At 52.1% G+C, this 20,381-nt stretch overlaps 1 protein-coding gene across 3 annotated transcripts; it reads right to left on the minus strand.

Moving 5' to 3' along the window:
• Positions 1 to 1,677: 1,677 nt before the first annotated feature.
• On the minus strand, positions 1,678 to 19,975 carry Ndnf (neuron derived neurotrophic factor). 3 transcript variants are annotated; one of them, XM_048811970.1, is made up of 5 exons: positions 18,488 to 19,616; positions 18,033 to 18,162; positions 8,232 to 8,420; positions 4,725 to 4,849; positions 1,678 to 3,684 (listed from the first exon to the last, which is right to left on the minus strand). In XM_048811970.1, the coding sequence occupies exons 3-5, from the start codon at positions 8,417 to 8,419 to the stop codon at positions 2,291 to 2,293; spliced, it is 1,707 nt and encodes a 568-aa protein (XP_048667927.1). In that variant the 5' UTR covers position 8,420; positions 18,033 to 18,162; positions 18,488 to 19,616; the 3' UTR covers positions 1,678 to 2,290. The 3 variants fall into 3 exon arrangements, with proteins under 3 accessions (XP_048667927.1, XP_048667928.1, XP_015334483.1); XM_048811971.1 differs by lacking the exons at positions 18,033 to 18,162; positions 18,488 to 19,616 and adding an exon at positions 19,740 to 19,975; XM_015478997.2 differs by having other exon boundaries at positions 18,033 to 19,616.
• Positions 19,976 to 20,381: the final 406 nt, after the last annotated feature.

Consider the following 20,381-nt stretch of genomic DNA (forward strand, 5'->3'; position numbering starts at 1 on the left):
TTTTTTTTTTTTTTTTGCACTTGAATAGCCAGGAGGTGAGCTCAAAGTCCTGAAGACCCTCCCTCCTCTGTGGCATGGGCCTCCTGGGCTGGGAGACTGTCCAGGCCAGGTCCGGCAGTCAGGCTGGGGATTTCCTTTTCTAGTTCTTTTGTTAATTAAGAACAAGTTTTTCTTTCTTGCCTCTAGCTTACCAGAATTTTCCTAAAACCTAAGCACTTTAGTAAATACAGGAGCTAGGTTTACCCATGCATCAATGATAGAAATTCACAATGTGCATTTCATTTTCCTAAGATTTAAAAATGGCAAATTTCACTGGGGCCATGAGAGAATTCTCACATTGATCCAGACTATGAAGAAACCCCCATTGCCGCTGGCTGAAGAGTAAAAGCTTGGTTACCTGGACCCGGCCCGGTCCCAGGGCTTCCCTGTCATTAGGCAATGTTGAGCTAAGGCTGTCGCCCTCAGGAGCAGCGATAATGGGTGGATTCACCACACAGCATTAGCACCGGCTCTGTCAGTCATGTGAGGAACTGGAGAGGCTGATCCTGCCCCCAAGGCCCCGTGATTGCAACTTAGGCACGGCATCTGGGTTGTGGTCAGTTTGAGTCTCTCCTTCTGGGGCTACCTGTGTGACCCTGGGTACGTGACCTTCATCCTTTGAAATCTTCGGGTGCCATCCTGTTGTGCAGATGTGTCCATCTCCTGGACTGGCGTGCCTCTGGGCTTTCCTGGGGGACATCTTCTCCTTTGTCTGGCAGCGCACCCCTCATAGGGGCCGCCACCTCTACCACGGTAGCGTCATGATTCTACCCTACAGAATGCTGCTCAGGAAAATGGCACCCGAAAGGCCAGGCCAGCACCAGGGTTAGTGAGAAGGGGAAGGGTCACATTGTCCCCACTGTGGTCTTAGGACCTTCTAATCAGCTGGGGGAACTCTACAAGAGATGGCAAAGGACATCTAACACCACCATTCAAATCTGTCACCCCGGGGTTATGGATGAGAAAAGGAGATAACGGCAGTAACAGAATCCCTGCAGTCAGATCAGCCAGACGCGGCGACTTCCAGACCCTTCTTGGTCCCTGCGACACCTGGGGATTTGGGAACAGACCCCTGGAGCACGGGCGCCTAGCACTGCCTGCTGTGGAATTGGATAAACAGTTTCCGCTATTAGTTGCCTAGATCGCATCTGACACCCAGTTACTTTTTGAAAAACCCACAAAAATAAAACAGCAGCTTCGTACGCACACGTGTTCTGCTCTAAGTCCTAGTTGCTGTTTGCTAAGTCGCATCAGCTAAAGGTCAAAATGATTGTTTTGCTAAGACTCGGGCAGATGGAAGGTGCTAGGGACATCCTGGTCCTGCACTTTGAAATGTGATGTGCTCTGGATCATGGGAACGTCTGCGACTGCTCGCGAGGTGACAGGGTTTGGTGCTCCTGTTCCTTTAACTCAAGCGCTCGTGGCTCTGACCACTCACAACTGCTGACTGCCATTCAATGTGGAAACACACACGTTCATAGCTGTTCTAGGGCCAGTGTAACCGTAGAGACACAGCATCCCCTTTTAATCACTGAAAAGTGGGCGATTTTAGTGTCAAACTACAGAAAGGCTCAATTTTAAAGTCAGATTAGAAATTGGATACATCAGAGTCACTGCTCGGGAAAAATGGACAGTACATAATCTAATATCTTTAATTTTATGTACACGAATATAATGTGTGTCGACTTTGTACATGAGATACATACAGAATTTAAACCTTTTACTCAACAAATAAGAATTTACAATAGTAATATGTAAATTACTAGAGGGCTGTCCACTTAAGAATACTTAGATTAGATCTGTCCTTTAACAGCAAAAGAATTTAATAGTTTACAATCATAGAAACACTGACATTTAAAACAAGACTTTATAAAATAATTTATGTGTGTGTATATATATATATATATAAATCTCCTAGCGTCTATAGAGAGGGATGATTTGCCTTTGTGGATGTGTGCAATGAATGGCGTACTTTAGACTTTTAGGTAATAAAATAATTTAGAAGCAGTTCATGCAGCGGACAGAGCGAGGGGCGGCAGTTTCTCCCAGGCGGGCTGTGTCTTTGACGTCCAGTGATGTCGGACGCACACAAGGTGACCTGGGGCGCTGGAGCAGGTCTCTCTGCTGCTATGTAAACATCAGTATCCCTGGCTCTCCTGCCTTCGGTGGCACAAGCACAGGTGACGACTTCTCTCGGCTGTGGGAGCTGTCAATCAACAGGTGAAGTGACTTGGGGTCCCTCCCGCGGGACCTAGCAGAGCTTCCTGGTCTTGACGACTTTGCTCTGGTACTTTACGGAGTGCCCGCCGTGTCCGATGACGTAGACGTCCAGCAGGTAGGACTTGCCGGGCTGCAGACCTCCGACGGTCTCTGTGGTCACCGCCTTCTGCAGGTTCTGACTGTGGAAGTACTTGCAGAGGACCTTCTCCGACTTGGGCCTGGTGTCCGGTCCCAGGCACCGGTTCTGCTCTCTCTTCTTCTGGTCTTCGCTGTGGTTGTCGTCCACCTCTTTCCTGTAGATGCAGAACTTGTTTCTCTCCTGCGTGCCCAGCCAGGCCACTGTGGCCGAGGAGCAGGTGCGGAGCCTGTCAAAGGCTTTGATGCGCGTGTCTTCGGGCAGAGAGGGGAAGGACTGCTTGCCGGGCCTTGTGGTCGCCAGGATCTTCAGCACGGAAGCCCCTTTCTTGTTTCCCTTCAGGCGGACGAGGTACTTGGCTTTAGGTTTTCCTCTCAGCTGGAACTGCCGGATGCCCTCCACATTCTGGGACAGAAGCAGCTTCCCGTCTCTTCTCACCTGGACCTGGACAGCGTCCAGGCAAGAGTGGATGAAGAAGGTCACTTTCTGGTGGGAAGAGACAGGAGCAAAGCGGAGAAACTTGGCCCCCTTCCTCTTGACAAACACGTCTGTCACCTTGCCGTCCTTGAGCTCCAGGGTCTTCTGCTTGGCCTCCCCCTTGGTCCTGGCAAAGGTGCCCACATAGGCGGTGCTCATGTTGGTGTTGGTGTCGACCACGAAGACGTCGAAGTAGTGCTGCGTGTCCGGCTTCAGGTCAGACACGGTGAAGATATTCTTGCTGCCTATGCAGACTTTCTGAATGTCCGCCTTGGGCCTGGGGTGCACGGGACGGCCCAATTTGGGAGAAGCCTTTGCCAGGAAGCTGCGTTCTTTGCCCAGGTGGTCGGGAGGAAACCCAAAATGGGCAAAGTCGAAGGGGCTAAAGTCGAGACCAGGTTTGGGGACCATCATGAAGGCATCGTCCGCCCCCAGCTTGGCTTCTGCTGCACAGAGACTCTTGAAATTGTGCTCTTTGTTGATGACCACGCAGTACTGGATGGGCTGGTTCAGCAAGGAGGCCGTGGGGCTCGGCTTCCAGGCCAGCGTGACCGTGGTGCGCCCCAGGGAGGTCACGTCCACTCGGGGGTCGTAAGGCAGCTCCGGGTACGGCTGGTCCGACTCTGGAGTTGTGGTGGCGTACACTTTGAAGTGCGTGTCTTTCTCTGTGGAGAGGAGCTCCAGCTGGTACAGACCCGCGGGGGAACTGGAGGAGGCGAAGGACTCCACGGCGTTGCCCTTGTAGGAGAACAGCTCCGTGCCTTCCTCGTGTGTCATCTGATGCCTCTGCTGCTCGAGGGGCTCGGGGTCACCTGCAAGACAGGAGCAAAGCAGGGGCTACAGGTCACGTGGTCTGTCGGTTCTCACCTCGCTCTCCACGACAAAGAGAGCACACACTCCTCACAGAGCACTGAGGCGGTGCAGAAGGTGACACAGGGAGCCGCCTCTTCACCGCCGTGCTCTACTCCACGCCTCCTTCTCCTAGTGCCTAAGTGCAGTTGGGGTCACTGTCTCCTATTTTCTCCATAGGTTAGTAAATTTCTTCTCATGCACAAACGGATCTAGACGAACCACTAGTTTTTGCATCCTGTTTTCCTCCTTCAATTTGATGTCATAAAAAATAATACGGTTGCTTGATGTGTGACCATTATGAATACCACCTTATCGAGTATTTGGCTTGTATGGATGTATTTTTTCAGCACAAAATCTAGTTAGGTATAGATCACCTATAATTTTTTAGGTTACCTATAATTGTTAGGTCCAGAGCTTCAAACTTGTTAGAGACAGTTGATCCTGACCATCAGTCAGCTTGCCCAAAGGCCAGCGCACATGGGTGTGGCTCAGCTCGCCGATCTCACTGTCATCAGCAGGAGTGGACAACCCAATTAAGCCAGAAAATCAAGTACCTGTCCGAGCAGCTGAGGCTCGGTGTCCAGATGTGTCGGGAGTACCAAAGCCACCTGACTTGGCCATCCTTCGACACTGCTGGCACGTGCCAGGGCCTGATGAAGGCCTGACCACCAGCACAGGAAGGAACCTTGGCCATCTCACCGCAGACTGAAAGCCAGACGTGTGAGATTTCACATTCCTCAACTCTGGAAGGACCGCCCAGAGCGGTCAAGTCATGGCATCTGAGGGAGAAACCAAGCCAGGGTAGCTTTCAAAGCCCCCGGGGGCCTACCGTCCAGGGAGACAGCAGGTAGCCACAGGGGCCAGCAGAGCACGCCGGCAGCTTCTCCTGGCTCCTTCCTCCTCTCCCTCCTCCCCCTCTCCGGCTGCAGCTTCTCGGGAGCCCGGTGCCCTGCTGCCTGGCTGGACCATCTCCCCAGCCCTCACCAGGGCCGCTGCTCACCTGAGCTGTCCCCGCTGCTGTCCTCGGGCAGCTCCTGCAGTCCCAGCCTCCACTCCAAGGGCGCATCGCAGGGCGTCACCGTGACCGAGAGCGGAGTATTGTCCTCTTCAACCACAAAGAAGTACCTGGGGAAGGGCAGACCAGACGCACCGTCAGCAAGTACAGGAGACCTAAGGAAAGACAGCGAGCCAGAGGCGCCTCCGCTCACGTCACCCGCGACTGCGTCTCAGGGGCTTAGCCGGGTGGCCACCAACAAGGGGGTGACACCAAGCCCCAGTGTGGCAGACCTGTCCTCCTGAGAAGCTTGCTCCTGGTTCTACTGTCCACACCTCTGTGGACGAGGCTCACATTTCAGAGACAGTTTTAAAAATGAAGGCCCCTGTCTGACAGTGGGAGGGCGCACCTCTATCTTTCCTTGATCACGGAAATTTCGTGTTCCATTGAACGCATTGATGATTGTAAAACAGAATTTTAAAGACACGAGGCAAAGTCTTCCCCTGAGGGTGGTTTGCATAATGCCTCAGAAGGTTTTTAAAGGGGAATAAAGATCCCAATGTGGCCCAGCTGTAAATGCTGCGTGTCCTGCTGCACTGAGCCCTAAGGAGCTGCTCCCTGGGTCCACGGTAAAGAAAAGTGGGGTTTCCCTCCTGTGCACGGCGGCGGTGCTGAGGACCCCTCACCTCCCTGCTCTCTCTGTACTCACCACGCACCTGCTGTCCAACACCTCAGTCCCTGCCCACTGGCTCCCCCTGCCCTGTGTGACCTCACCCAGATCGGCTTTCCCTCCTGTGTGCTAACAGATTTCACCTGCCAACCTGAACCTGAATCCAAGGTGCAGCCACCTTCTTACCATCCTCTCTAAGACACAGAGCGAGTTCCAGGCCTCAGACGCCCACTCCAGGCCTCAGACGCCCACTCCACGCCTCAGACGCCCACTCCAGACCTCAGACGCCCACTCCAGGCCTCAGGCGCCCACTCCAGAGCCTGGTTCTCTCCCCAAGGTCAGCTTCCCCTGCAGTCCCCCTTTGCAGTAAAGGAGGAGTCCCGCCACCTGCCTGTCAGGACAGAGGCATGGAGCCTGCTGACCGTCTTCCTCCCCTCCAGGCAGGATGGATCAGCAGACACTTCAGGCTCCACTTGTCAAACAGACCCAGAATCTGACGCCTTGATCCACAGTGTGGCCACCCGGCCAAGTCTCCAGCGCCCCTGGCCTGAGCCTCCTGCTGGCCTCCCGACCCCAGCGACCCTGTGGACCTTCCCTCCCTCCAGGAGCACCATCACCTAAGCCTGTGGATGGCCCCCACTCAGCCTGAGACCCCGCGAGCGGCTTGTTTCACTCAGAGCATGAGGCCCTGAGCAGCAAGGTCTCCCGAGACCCTCCTCGCTCTGCCACGGCCCCAGCCCCTCGCTGTCCCTGGACACGGGGATTCCTGCCTTGGGCCTCCACGGTTGAGGCTCTTCCTCCCGGGGCTGGCCTCACCTGCAGACCCCTCCCCGCTCTGCGGCGAGGCCTGACCCATGTCTCCTGGAGACCATCTCTTCCTTGGCTGTTCCGTTTTCCACCCACACAGGGTCAGGTTCCCCACGGACCCCAGGGGTCCTGCACTGGTTCTCTGGGCACCTGCTGCAATTTGTGAGGACACCCTTTCCCAGAGGCCCACTGAGACTTCACTTCCCAGCACTTAGCAGACCTCTGCGGGCTCAGGGCCTGGAAGGGCACTTCCCAGTGAGGGGATCACTGATGAGTGACCTGGCTGGAGAACCCTAGCACCGTCTGCACCTCAGTAGTCCACTTGAGGACGTGCACCCCCGGAATCCCTTCTCTCTGAGGTACAGAGTTGAGTCAAAGTGTATTTTTCCCTCACTGTCCAGAGAGGAATTTGGAGCCAGAGGGTGGGGTGGGCAAAGGGAAAACAAACTGAAGACCCTATAAAAACAAAACAGCTAGTTGTAAAACAGCCGCCAATCAGCCAGAGAGAACAGCTAGATGATTGACCTGCTGACAAGCCGGGAGTTTCATGGACCACTCCCCTCTCTGAAGGGAAGGGTCAGCAGTCTTGATTTTAAGCTCAGCCTACTTTGTGCAGAGCAGACTTTTGATCCTTCGCCCAGGCTGCACCGAGGGCACCAACCACATACCCGCAGCTGCGTCGTTCTATTTTACAAAGAAGCAGATACAACCAAGTAATTTTTCTGGCATTATGCAAGGAGAAGTACCCAAACCTTCCCGCTGTGAGTGGATTCCATTAACCATGGGGCACTGGTGCCAGAGCAGAGTACATGGGACAAATTCACCCCAACCTTCCGTCCTCCTGCTCCCTCTCGTCACCACAGGGAAACCGATCCCCTGCTCTCCCTCCCAGTGACCCACAGGACAGGGCTCTCAGCAGAGGGGCTGCCTCTGAACTGAAAGGACCACCGCTGCGCCTCGTCCTCCGTGATCTGGAAAGGGATCATGGTGGAAGCAGACAGTTTTGTCTCTTGGAATGCCAGGCGAGGTGTCACAGCATCAAAGGAGAAACTGGTTTTGAAATGTAATTACCCCAAGGTGAACTATGAAGGGGCTGGAGAAGGGCAAAGTGAGCAACTATAGATCAAATCCGTGTTTCCTGTTAACGTGACCAGGGTTAACTAAGAAGCTGAGTCAAGCTGACCCTACTTCTGCCCAGACACCTTACCCTGCTCCCACACCCCGCCCCCTCCTGCAAGAGCCCACTCACCCAGAGGCGGACCACACCCTCCTGCGCCCCGACCACAGAGCTCCCTTTCCGAGTATAGGGGCCGCCAGCCCCAGGAGCCGGTGGCAATGCACTCGCTCCCCCGCCCCTTGCGGTGTGGTCCTCGAGGTTTTGAAGCTTGCTCTCCACCTGAGCCCACCCCGATGCATAACCTAGACTCTGACTTATAAACTTGCAGTTCAGAGGAGGTCTGCTGCCGTTCAGATTTCCTGACAATGAACTGTTTCTGCTGAGCCTCGGGTGTGTTTGCAGTGATTCAGTCTGTGGCACTCCCCTAACAATTGGTCTATTACATAGAATTTATATGATGTATGCACACACATCTGTAAATTCTTAGGGTTGAAATATTTAAAACTATCACGTGAGCCCAATTTATTGATGATGTTGGACTAAAGGAAATGAACAGTATTAATTTTTAGTCACTGTTTGATTTCATTCTCTCAAAATTGGATCATATTTGGTAAACAAACATAATCCTTGTAAACCTCAATGCAAACCCTTGAAGAAACATATATATTCAATGAACTGCATTTTAATCCGACAGTCCTGAAAATGAGAAAATAATCCTCCTGGAGCGTGAAATGGTGCCAAGGTTCCTCTTCCACCCAAAGGAAGCCTTGGTCAGCAAAGATCAGCGGCCTCCCTCAGCCCACCTTGGCCACCCTTCTTTCTCATGGGAGCAACCATCCAGGCTGGATCTGCAAGGCACTTCCCTAGGGAGGAGGCCCCAGCAGCTCACAGACGGACAGAGCTGCGGCAGGGAGGGTACCTTTTAGGTGTGTCTCTGAAGAGATAGCTGCTGATCTCGGCTCCATCTGGAATGACTGATGAATCGTGGAAAAACGCCTTGTCTCGGATCTGCATCTGGAAAAGCTCCTCATCTCGAGTGGGCAGCTTCTGGGCCCTGGAGCCAAGAGGCAGCAGCAGCCACAGCACACTCCAGCCAAGCAGCACCATCCTGGCAACAGAGAGGCGGCGTAACGTGTTAGTTCTGCAGGCAGCCTTCCCCGACGCCCTCCTGCAGCGAGCACAGAGGTGGCCCTGAGCCACACGTGGGTGTCTCAGTTCCCCGAAAGGCACACACGCTCTGGAAGCATCTGCCCTCTGCTTTTTCCCAACTATTTCATGATGTTGAGAATGAATTCCCCAAAATTTCAGATGCTCAAAGGATTTTTAGACACTTGGCACATTAACTTCCCACTTCAATTATGGCAGAAGCCACGGTGATCATTACAGGTGGCTTCAGTCTACGTGTAACGCTTCAACTAGGGCGGTCATTCAGGGTCAGCCCTTGTAGCTGACACAAAGCTACCAGAGGTGAGCTGGACTTCACCTTGGCAGTCAAGTTACAACTTGTTGATGTGGTTGAACTATCATTTTCAACATAAGTCACAGAGACCTGTCAAAAGCCAGAAAATTACTACACAGATTATTTTATTCTTCCTTAAAATTTGAAGCTGGGTGTGGGTACGTATACCTGTAGTTCCAGCAACTCAGGAGGCTGAGACAGGAGGATTTCAAATTCAAAGCCAGCCTCAGCAACTTAGCAAGGCCCTAAGCAACTCAATGAGACCTTGTCTCTAAATAAAAATTCAAAACAGGGCTGGGGATGTGGCTCAGGGGTTAAGTGCCCCTGGTACTCCCCACACAAAAGGAAACTTGAGCTGGGTGCAGTGGCACGTGCCTGTAATCCCAGTTACTTGGGAAGCTGAGGCAGAAGGACCTCAGCAAGTTAGGCAGACCCTGTCTCAAGACCAAAAAAAAAAAAAAAAACCAAACAAAAACACTGGGGATGTGGAAAAGTGGTAAAGCACCCTGGACTCAATCCCTGTACGAAACCCTTGACTGAGGATTCTGAATAGTCTTCTGCTTATTCCATGACTGGATTTTCATATCAGAACTTGTTAGAGATTATGACGCCCAACTCCCTCACGGGTAATCTGTGCAAAATCACAAGGCAAGTTATGAATGATGCCTACGCGTATAGGCCACCAGACTCTCCCACGCCACAGGCACATGTAAAGCCCCACCACGTTAGAAATCAGCTTGGCTTCCACTCGCAGGGCAGCCGGGCCTTCGAGGCCTCACGTCCTAAGGACTTTCACAGAGTTACCCGTCAGCAGTTCACCGACTCCCACCAAGGTCTCAGGCCACTCTACTGCTGCGCAGGGGTGCTGCAAGCCCACCTCTCCCCACCTCACCCCCAGCTGGGGGGGGCTGTCAGGAGCCCCAACCAGGTGAGTTCTCGTCAGGTGCCTGCTCAGGGCTTTGTGCCCCTGAGGAGCTGGTAGGTTTGCTCTCAGAGAGAGAGCTACGCCAGGAACGGTTTTCCTTACCACTCTGACTTAGAGCACATCAGGGAATTCAATCATTAGAGAAATGTGGTATTTCTACACTTTAGTAATTTAAATAGTGAAAAATTCTAATGCAAATCAACATTTGCAGCAATTTGAGATGAGGTGAATGCCAGTTTTATTTTATATAGGCGCTATTTTAGATACAACTAATTAACCTCTACTTAACACATCATTTGACTCTAATTTTGCCTTTCTTTGGATGCTATCAAAAATAGATTCAGACAACTTAAAATATTTTTGAAAGGATGCATTTGTCTTTAAGATGAAAATGTGCAAAGTTGGGCGCAGTGGTGCACACTTGTGATTCCAGTTTCTTGAGAGGATGAGGCAGGAGGATCACAAGTTTGAGGCCAGCCTCAGCAACTTAGCAAGACCCTGTCTCAAAATAGAAAATTGCAAAGGGCCGGGGCCAGGGCTCAGTGGTGGACAAGAGATCCCCAAACTCTACAGAGGGACGGAGCTGCTGAGACTGAGCACGACCCTTCCTGCCTGGCCCCCCAGAAATGGCCTCTCCCTTGGGTACTCAGGGCAGGTGTAAGTGGGAGCTCCTGGTGTCTACAGCCATCAGCAAGGGTCCCGTCCACAAGAGGTGGCCACGCTCAGCTGACCACTCTAAGCAGAGGATGTGATGGGCTGAGCTGGGTGGGTCTCTGCTCACCACCTCTCTGCCCCCTCAGCTCCCGTCTGTACCCTTAATCACATGTTCATAAAAATACCTGTGTTGGCGCAACAAAATCCCTTCTCTGTGTCGCACGCACCATGCCCACAATGCCGCCTCCTGACTGCAGAGGAGGACAATTAAAGAAAAGTCTCTTTGGAAACAGTTAGGAGTGGTAGCCTTCTGTGCTCCCGGGACTGTGGAGTGGATGGGTCAAGGCAGCCCCTGCCCTGGCCACTCCAGGACAGCCGTCCTCAAGGGGCTCCACTCTGTCCACATGGCTGTCCACTGCAGGACTGGCCAGCTAAGGGGACCAGTGCCCCAGGAATTCACTTGGTCCAGAACCCGAGGAATGCCAGCCACAGAGGCCCCAGTTCCTCAGCGGCCCTCTGGAGAACTTCCTCTCATTACATCAGCCAGTTGCCGGGGGTGAATTGTGAGACGATGTGTTAGTGAATGTCACCTTGCCCACACCGCCCGCCAGGCACCTTTCTGACTGCTCCCGTGGTGTGCACCCAATGCCCTCCAAGACCCTCTGAGGTGGGCACGGCTATTTTTCTTATTTTAAACATGGGAAAGCAGCATAGGCAGGTAGGGGCCCATAGTAAACACTACAGAGGTGAAAATATGAACTACTCATCATAAATGACTTTGAAAGCCCAGTAAACCCGATCCAGTCTGCACAATCTCCACACAGCTGCTTAGCACTGAATGCTACTGAGCAATTCTGGATGACGGGAGATGCAGAGCAGGGCCCCCAGCCCCACCCCCCATGAGGCTCTGCTCCTGTGCATCCCAGGCACTTCTCAAAGGTGTTTGTAAGGTTGACTCGTCTTTATTGAAATGCTTAGAACTAGGCATGTTTTAGATTTGGGATTTATTTTTATTTTGGAGTTTGGATATTTGCACATACAAAATGACGTATCTTGGGTATGGACCCTATCCTAAACACGAGATTTATGCTTCTTATGCACCTTTTATGTGTGGTCTGAAGGTAATATTATACAATATTTTAAATGATTTTGTGAGTGAGATGAAGTTTTATAGTGTGGAATTTTCCACTGTGGCTCGCTGGTGCTCAGAAGGTTTGGATTTGGAGGCCTTTCAACCTTCAGATCTTCAGGGAACCTTAGCAGAGTGGTCAAAGCTGTCAGATCTAAGGGTGGGCGTGGCTGCAAGCCACCGTGAGAGTTAGAGAGAAGGAGTAAGTTCCGGGTTCTGGTGCCTGTGTCCAGCCTCCCCCACCAAAAGCACACCCTCATTCCTCAAGAAACTAGGGTTGGAACCACCACAGGACCCAGTCCCACTCCTTGGTATTTATCCAAAAAAACCAGTCAGCATTCTACAGCAACACAGCCACCTCATGTCCACAGCAGCCAGACTGTGGAGCCAGCCAGGTGCCATCAGTAGATGGGTGGATTAAGAAGAAATTGTGGTGCAGACACGTAACAGGGAAAGAACGGAATTACGGCATGGGAATGGAGAATCTCATGCTAAGTGAAACGCAGAGGTCAAGTGTTTCTCCCACATGCAGAAGCTAGAGCAAAATAAAGGACAGGAGGAAGGAGAGGGCCCTATAGAGGGAAGACCAGTAACGCAGAAGAATGAGGTGAGTGGCAGAGGGAGGGAGGGTAAGGAGGCAATGCAGAACTAACTCTTCAAAAACCATGTTGTATGAATACATAAATACACCACAGGGAATCTCACCTTTATGCATAAGTAAAAAGAACCAGTCGAACATAAAGAGAACGGAATCCCACTCTGGCGACTGCTGTCCAGGAGGCTCCTCCCACTGATGATTGCTTCACTTCCTCATTTTGGTCTCAGCATAAGTGTCATTTCNAGGGGATGAGGGACGGGGGAGATGGGGAAGGGGAGGGAGGGAGTGTGAGCTGGAATCAATTCCACGCATGCTTGAGTTTGCCGGGATGAACCCAGCAACTGTGTATGACTATAAGGTTCCAATTAAACAAAAAAGATTATATTCTCTAAACTAAAATTCCATCAGGTCACACTTTTTGTTTCTGAAACCATCTTAATTAAAGGACAATACAGGCAAAATAGATATTTTTCTGAAAAGTGTTCAGGATTAAGCAGGACCTTGAAACACAAGAATTCAATTTCACCACATTGCAGTTTTCAAAATGTCATCTAATAACATTCAACTGTTGAGGAAAACAAATTCAACCATTAGGGAACTTCAATCATTTGTTCAACTCCATCAGTATACAGGCAGGATTTTTTTTTAACAACATGCGTTTAAAATAAGCTCCAAACACAACTAACCAAAAATTACTTTGCAGACACACTGTGTATATTTTTGTAACTTGTATTCACTGTACAAAATGGAAGCTTTACTCAGAGATTGTTTAAATGGTGGTTTTAAGATTTTATTGATTTTTGTTCCCTGCCAATAAAATGTTCTCTCTCAGACATTCAGTTTAAGAATCGGTCACTTTACATAAACAATTTATCCTTCCTAAGAACCAGCCTGGTTTAGCAGGTCTATGTGAACAGACTTCTAAGATTACACAGGTGCCCTCTAATGGCATAACTTGGCCTCTGGTTTCTTTTTATTACTTGTAGGTATCCGGAGCTCAGCTAGATTGCAAGTTTAAATTAAATAACATTAACCAGAATCTCACTTTCAGCGTGATTCTTTTTCCAAGGCCATCTGGTGGATAATGGAGGAAACGTCCCCGTACAGCAGGAAACCTTCTGTCTGTCCACTACCCAGGCTGCAGCTCAGACAGAAGCAGAGGGTGGGTGGCGCCGGACACTGATTCAGCTGGGCTGCAGGGTCACTCAGCCCAGAACACCCGTGCTGTCAGCCAAGGCTGAGAAGACCAGCTTCCCGCCGGCCTGGAAGGTTCTGTGGACCATGCTACAGAGGCCACCTAGAATTCTGACATTGTCTAGACTGTCAAAGCTCCTCACACCTGCCACACACCTCAGGTGCTACCAAAGCTGAAGAGAGAAAAGACGCATCCTAATGATCTGATGTACCTCCACCTTTGGAAAATAAATTATGTGAGATGATTCCTCTTTGGAATGCCCTCATGTCCCCAGTTAAAAGGAGAAATTGTTTCTGAAATAAGGTAACCCCAAGTTAGCCATGCATTCCACGAGAGAGGGAGCAGGAGAGGGTTTGCGTGCTGCAAAGTGAATGTCTTCCAGCAGATGTAGTAGTAAGGTTCATGTGCATACACACGCACACACACACACACACTCACACACTCACACATAGACACATTGTTCAGGTCAGACTATCCAGAGACATCATGAGTGTGACCAGCTGATGTGGGAGTGAGGACAAGGAGCAGTGGTCCTGAGGACCTTTGAAGGGTGAGAAGGGGTGTCGCTGCGCTCTTGGGGAACAACGAGAGGCGAATGCCCAAGGCATCTGCAGAAGGGCTTTCTTTTTAAAGCTTAAGGAGCAGGTGATGGGATTTCTCCTCCCCCTTCTTTGCCTTCTCTGCTGGACTCCTCAGAGTCTGACTGTAGGGAGGACCTGGAGGACCTTAAAGAAAATGCCAATGGACAGATGTTTTGGTCTGCAAGGCACAGGGGCGGAGCAAACAGTGGTTAATGAAACTTACAAATAACCCAGAGAGCTTGGGCTTCAATGTGAACTTCTCCATCCATGGAACCTTCACGCAGTTAAAATAAGTGGTCAAACTGACCTGGCACACCCCTTTCTCACCAACCTGTGGAAATGCTTGTGAACTGTCAAACAGTCACGTGGTAAATAGAAGGAAAACTTAAAGGCACCAGAGTAACTCACCACTGTATCAACCAAGCATCCAGGACGACTCCCTCTACTGCCACAAAAACACTATATACTTAAAAGCAAGAAACTTGCTCCAGGGTGTGTAGCTGCAAAATTTATCTGTAATTACACAGGTCAAGTAGTCAATTTACCAATCTTGATTAGACCTCTGATTTCCTTAGTGAACACCAAAAATTTATTACATGAAACTGAACTGTGTAAACAGTGAATAAGTATAAATGGCTGGATAATTTCTAGTACTTTAAAAATATATTCAATGGACCTAAACACAAAAGTTCATTGAAAATCTTAAAGTAAGGGAATTTCAAACCACTAAAGCACTTGCTTAATACTTATATTCTGCTGTTTAGTGATACCACCTGACCAGTGCAAGGGACTTGCGAATATGGTAAGTAAACTGCTCCAAGGCTCTGTGAACAGAGAGGAAGGCCAGGCTTTTCTCAAAGCCGCGGGCTCCACAGAGCAGCGGCCAAGTCTCCCCACACGTGGGAGCGGGTAAAAGCAATTCCCTCCCCTCTCTAATATTGACATCAAGGCCCTGCCAGTTCCTTGCAGGACACAAGCAGACCTGTTAAAGATGTTCTCGAGTGTGCACTGACACTGCATGTTAGAAAGGACAAATTCATGAGTATAATCGTGGTCCACCAAGTAGACAATGAGAAAAAACAACACATGGAGATTCCCTTAAGACTACCAGGGCCCCCGATGGTGCCCAGGCCACAGACTTGAAATAAATGTACATGGCCAAAAAGAAGGAGGAGTATTCTGAATTACTTGCAGCAAATGCATCTGGAATAAATGAAATCTAATGTTTAATTACAGACAGTGGAAAGTGCATAATTATAACTTAGGATAATTTCAAGGAATGGTCTGCCACAGAGATTTCTGTCATTTTCTTTTCCTCTTTAAATGCAAATGTTTAGTCTTTTTCACTTCTATTTTTAAACTTGAGGGTATTTGTTTTTGGTTGAATCAAGCAGGCCTCATCGGATAATAAATCTGAAGCATTTCATCTCGCTGTAAAGAACCGATGCAGCCTTGATCAGAGGAAGACCCCAGCCTGCAGCGACCCAGTGAGCAGGGTCCTTGCCCTGCGCCAGAGACGGCTACTCTTTGCCAGCCTGGGTGTGGGTGCCCCTTACAGCAGCAATGGCGTCCCAGAGGCTGTTGCGTTCTGTTGTCTTTGCAAACAATGAGAATGTTGACTGCAGTTAGCTGGCTGGTGGAAAAAAATCTAAAAATATCCTTTGCAATGGTTGAAATGTGAGGGAGGGAAACAGTCTGTGACCTGACGGCTCTCCACACTTGGGGAGAGGACTCCAGCAGGGGACAGGAGGTTCCTGGATGGCCCCAGGCGCGGGCTCTGGCACCCGCCAAGTGGGCCCCCAACTCCCAGCACCAGGCACGGGCCCTGTGCTCTGAAGCTGTCTACATGCTGGCAGCTCGGCAGGAAGAGCTCCAGGGCTCGTCTCCCGGTGATCTCTGGGTGAGTGACCGGCACACAGAGGTCCACTGCGGCACCTCCAACCTTCTCAAGCTCTCCCCTGAACGACTGCTGACTCTCATTCCAAAAGGATATTAAATTAATACAGAGAAGCAACATTCAATCAGAACCTGCCGAGGGTGCAGAGTCTCCACCCTGTCACGCACGCCATCCTGTGGTGCCCGGCCCACCGAGGGGCCAGCTCAGGCACTCTAACTTTAAAACGTGGCCAAGCAGGCAGATGAGAGTTCCTTGAAAGAGGATCCTATTTTAAAGTGAGTGACCTGGGTTCCCACCAGCACTGCTGCCAACGAAGAGCCGCGAACCATGGAAACGGCCAGGATAGGCGGATCTGCCGACATGCGCCTGGGGAGGAAGTCCCAGAGCCAGAGTGCGCATCCTGCCCGGCCTCCCCCTGCCAAAGGCCTCAGCCACCAGGGTGAAGTGGGGGGAGTGGAAGACCCTGCAGGAGCCACCTCCAGGAGCACCCGCCCCGAGGGAGGGGCCCTGTGGGGCTCGTTCTTGCTTTTAGTGGCGACCCCTGTGTCCTGGTGACCTGCCGCGCTCCCCACAGTGGCTCACAACCTGCACGCCTTGTTCTCCACTGAACCAAGAGGGACTCGGAGCCGCCGGGAGAATTTACAACCCTCTTGGCCATCAAAGGCTCAGTCCCCGTGATATACAGCACCCTAAAATTCTGAATTTTTAAAAATAGCTATTTCAGGCAAGAAGTGAAGTAAGATACTCTGTAGATTCTGTAGAATGCCAAAGAGCTAAAGTCCAGAGAACAAGGAAGTCGCCAACACCAACTTGTCGGCCGACACTGCAAACTGAGCCCAAAGAACTGTCCCAGGGACGAATGGTCTACGCACGTCCAACCAGGAAGTCAGCACGTCACGCGTTGTTAGTTGACGTCTGTGTACTGTCCCCTTGCTGCACGCCAGGCCTCCCCAGGGCACAGCGTGAAGTGTGTGTTCAGGAGAGTCACAGCCAACACACAGACAGCACCGTAGTGGGAAAAGAGGACCGCCTGCTCCCCCCTGTGCAGAAGTCACGGCCAGCCTGAAACAGTGACTTCAGACGGAACACTTCCAGGTTTGGTGGAGGAAATGACACTTATGCTGAGACCAAAATGAGGAAGTGAAGCAATCATCAGTGGGAGGAGCCTCCTGGACAGCAGTCGCCAGAGTGGGATTCCGTTCTCTTTATGGAGCCCCTGGAGCCGGGGAGGACCTTGAGCTCATCCACGCTGTCTGTCTGTCCGGTAGGAAATGGATGTCAGGGAAAGACATCACAGAGGGAAGATACCTCATCTTCCTGAAAGCAGAGCCATGGGACAAAGGGACTGCAGTCACCCACGGCAGAGGGAGGCCACCAGCCTCCGCAGAGGAGTGGAGAGTGACAGAGTCGGATGTGACAGCGCGTCACCCACGGGCACCCGCACATGTTTAAAGGACCCAGCACGAGTGAGAACAGAGGGGACAAAGCAGAGGGAGAGGGACCTCACCTGGCAGAAGTGGCATCAGGTGACGTGTGGGCAGCTGCCTGTCCAACCCACCCTTTATCAAGAGAGCTGTCAGCACAGAGCGGGAGGAGCGAGGTGCTCTCCTGACGAGCCGAGGAGCAGAGAAGGGCCGGGGTGAAGCAGCGAGGCAGGTGGGTAGAAAGCCCAAGCACCGCCGCCATCCAGCCACCCAGAGGCCGGGGCAGAGGGCAGCCAGGCCAGGTGCCCGGGCAGCCCAGAGAGACCCTGCCTCAAAACCCAACCAAAGAGGGCTGGGCCGCAGCTCAATCCCCAACCCTGAGACCTGCACACACAGGAAAGTGCACCCACACCTGCACGTCTCCACCCAGGTATTCCCACACCTGTCTGCACAGACGTGGAGACGGCTCCCCAGAGACAGACCTGTGCTCACTGATGACAGTGTCACGCTCAGTACTGAGGAACCTCCTCACACACACACACACAAGCTCTGATACACGTGCACACACATTCTCACATACATACACACACAACACACATTCTCACATACACCCTCACACACACTCATACACACACATACAACACATATTCTCATATACACACACCCTCACACACAGTCATATATACACATGTGCACACTCACATACACACTCACATACATTCTCACATACACACACGTGCACACTCACCTACACACATGTGTACACACACATTCTCTTACACACATACACACACAACACACATTCTCTCCCTCACACACACACACCCATGCACACACAGTTGCTTCTTTGACTCTTACCCCAAGTGAGGGTGGGCGTCCCGTCTGAGGCACGAGGCTCGAGTGTGTTCTAGCTCTGGAAAGTGGTGGTCTGTGGGGACCGAGCAGGAAGCGGAGGAAGGCAGACACAGAAGTCATGGAGGGAAATTTGCTGAGAAAGTCAAATGATTTGGAATATGTGGCTGGATCTCTTTAAAGTACATCCAAACAGATGGCTAAGTAAACCCACAAGCCACACCTGTCACGCGCCCCGTGACAAGGCCACTGGACACCGTTCAGGCCCCAGCAGAGGGACAGCCACGGGCCACAGGAGGTGACTGAGAGGCAGAGGGAGAAAGGCAGGGGCTCAGAGGACAAGAGGGCAGACAGGTCCACTGCCGTCTCCCTGCAGGTGTGACAAGTGATTGGCAGGCCAGGGGTGGATGTGGCTCTAGGAACAGTGCTCCTCATGGGGACAGCCAGTGACCTCTCCTTACGTGGTGATGACAGAGCAAGTGTTCACGGAGAGGGTGGCCAATGGCCGCAGGACACAGTGCTGACGCCACGGGGCTGAGGGTCAGTAGCAGCAAGGTCAGGTCTGGAGGCGGCACAGGCGCGGTGGCGGGACAGCTCTGAGAGGACCTAGCTCTCCACCGCCCATCACAGTGCACCTGGCTCCGGTTTCCACCTGTCTCAGGAGACACCTTGAGAGAGGAAAGGCTTCCCCTTCCCCTGGCCAGCACCCACGCACGGTGTCGGCTCCTTCCTGCTCACGGCACCCCTGCTTTGTGCCAGGCCTGGTCTGGGGTTCTGCCCCTCCGTCTGAGGAACACATGGCCGTATCTTCCATGAACTTTGACCAGATAAACCTTTTATGATCTGTGACATAATACACTGAAGGTCCTCGGCAGGGCCTTTCCAAGGGCATCGGGTGGCCTGCAGGGCTCCCCGCCCGGGTGCCCGGTGCACGGTCCTGGGGCTCCTGCAGCCTGCACCAGTGGGTAGAGACGGTGGGCAGGCCAGCAACCCCAGGAGGCCACAGGAGGAGATCCCCGCAGCCAGAGAGGCAGAGGTGAGTGCAGGAGGTGGGGGAGGAGGCCCCTCTGGGCTCAGCACAGATGAGAAGGGACTTCCAACCAGCCCAGCGAGGACACAGAGGGAGGCAGGGAGGACAGACCTCGGCCACCCAGGCCTCACACCTGGGAATCTGCTGCACCCATCAGCCACCAAGGGGGCCCCGGGGCCAGAGGACAGCCCTGGCTCACCGCGGCTCGGGCATCTCACCAGGAGAAGAACAAGTGGCCACAGCCAAGCCCAGGGGGACACCAGCTGCTCTCAGGCCCATGATCAGATGAAAGACGATTAGAGGCCCCTGGCCCTTTAGCTCGTCCCAGAGGCCAGCAGGGCATTAGAGGGAAGGAGAGTGGAGGTGGTGGCTTAAGGGCTAATCTGACAAGATGCCACCCTGAAGGGAGGGCAGTGTTCCCGCAGAGCAAGGGACTGCCTGACTCTCCGCAGGAGACTGCGAAACAGCTCGGAACCTACGAACCGCGGAGACTCTCCTCGGATGGCGGCAGCGTGGTGTTTACTTAGATGGTCTCTTATCTGGGGCTGTGTGTGCACTGCCAGGAAGTCCCACCTGTTTATTAGGTGCCTATTGCAAATCCCCCAGGAACCCAGAGGCCACTGAGGCAGGATCCGTCCTCTAGGAAGCCAGACTGTGTGGCTCATGGGCTCGGCTTAGCTCACCTGATCTATGCGTACTTTACGTTTCTTCTTGTTCCTGTGGGAAAATCCATCTGGCTGGGGGCTGGTTCAGTGGTGGTTGTGTGCCTAGAGGAACAAGGCCCTGGGCTCAGTCCTAGCATCCCCATTCCTTCCTGCAACAGAAGATCTTTAGGGCAGGACTGTGGGTGGAGCAGGGACCACATTGAGGTTGAAATGTGGCAGAAGTTCCCCACAGGGCAGCTGGAGTCCGACCTGAGTGAAAATCAGCATGTGAGCTTGGCTTGGTGGCGCACATCTGTAATCCCAGCGCCTCAGGAGGCTGAGGCTGGAGGATCTCGAGTTCAAAGCCTCAGCAACTTAGCATGACTCTGTCTCAAAAAAAAAAAATAAATTAAATAAAATAAAACAGGCTGGGGATGTGGCTCAGTAGTAAAGTGCCCTTGGGTTCAATCTCTGGAGGAAGGAAGGAAGGAAGGAAGGAAGGAAGGAAGGAAGGAAGGAAGGAAGGAAGGAAGGAAGGAAGGAAGGAAGGAAGGAAGGAAGGAAGGAAGGAAGGAAGGAAAATCAGTGCCCCTACGCCCCCTGCTGGGGTGCAGTCCCTCCATTACTAGACCAGGGTCTCAGGCTAACCCGGTTTTCCGTCTCCTGGTGCTGTGACCATCT

The sequence above is a fragment of the Marmota marmota genome, unplaced genomic scaffold (genome assembly GCF_001458135.2).
Source record: "Marmota marmota marmota unplaced genomic scaffold, marMar, whole genome shotgun sequence".
Taxonomy (NCBI): Eukaryota; Metazoa; Chordata; class Mammalia; order Rodentia; family Sciuridae; genus Marmota; species Marmota marmota.

Bases quoted from the DNA above. Each gene is read 5' to 3' on its own strand.
- Ndnf (XM_048811971.1), bottom strand. From the start codon at position 8,419: ATGGTGCTGCTTGGCTGGAGTGTGCTGTGGCTGCTGCTGCCTCTTGGC. The intron at 4,850-8,231 runs GTACCCTCCCTG...GCCCTTCCCCAG, and splicing joins TTCAGAGACACACCTAAAAG to GTACTTCTTTGTGGTTGAAG. The intron at 3,685-4,724 runs GTGAGCAGCGGC...CCTGTCTTGCAG, and splicing joins CAGCAGCGGGGACAGCTCAG to GTGACCCCGAGCCCCTCGAG.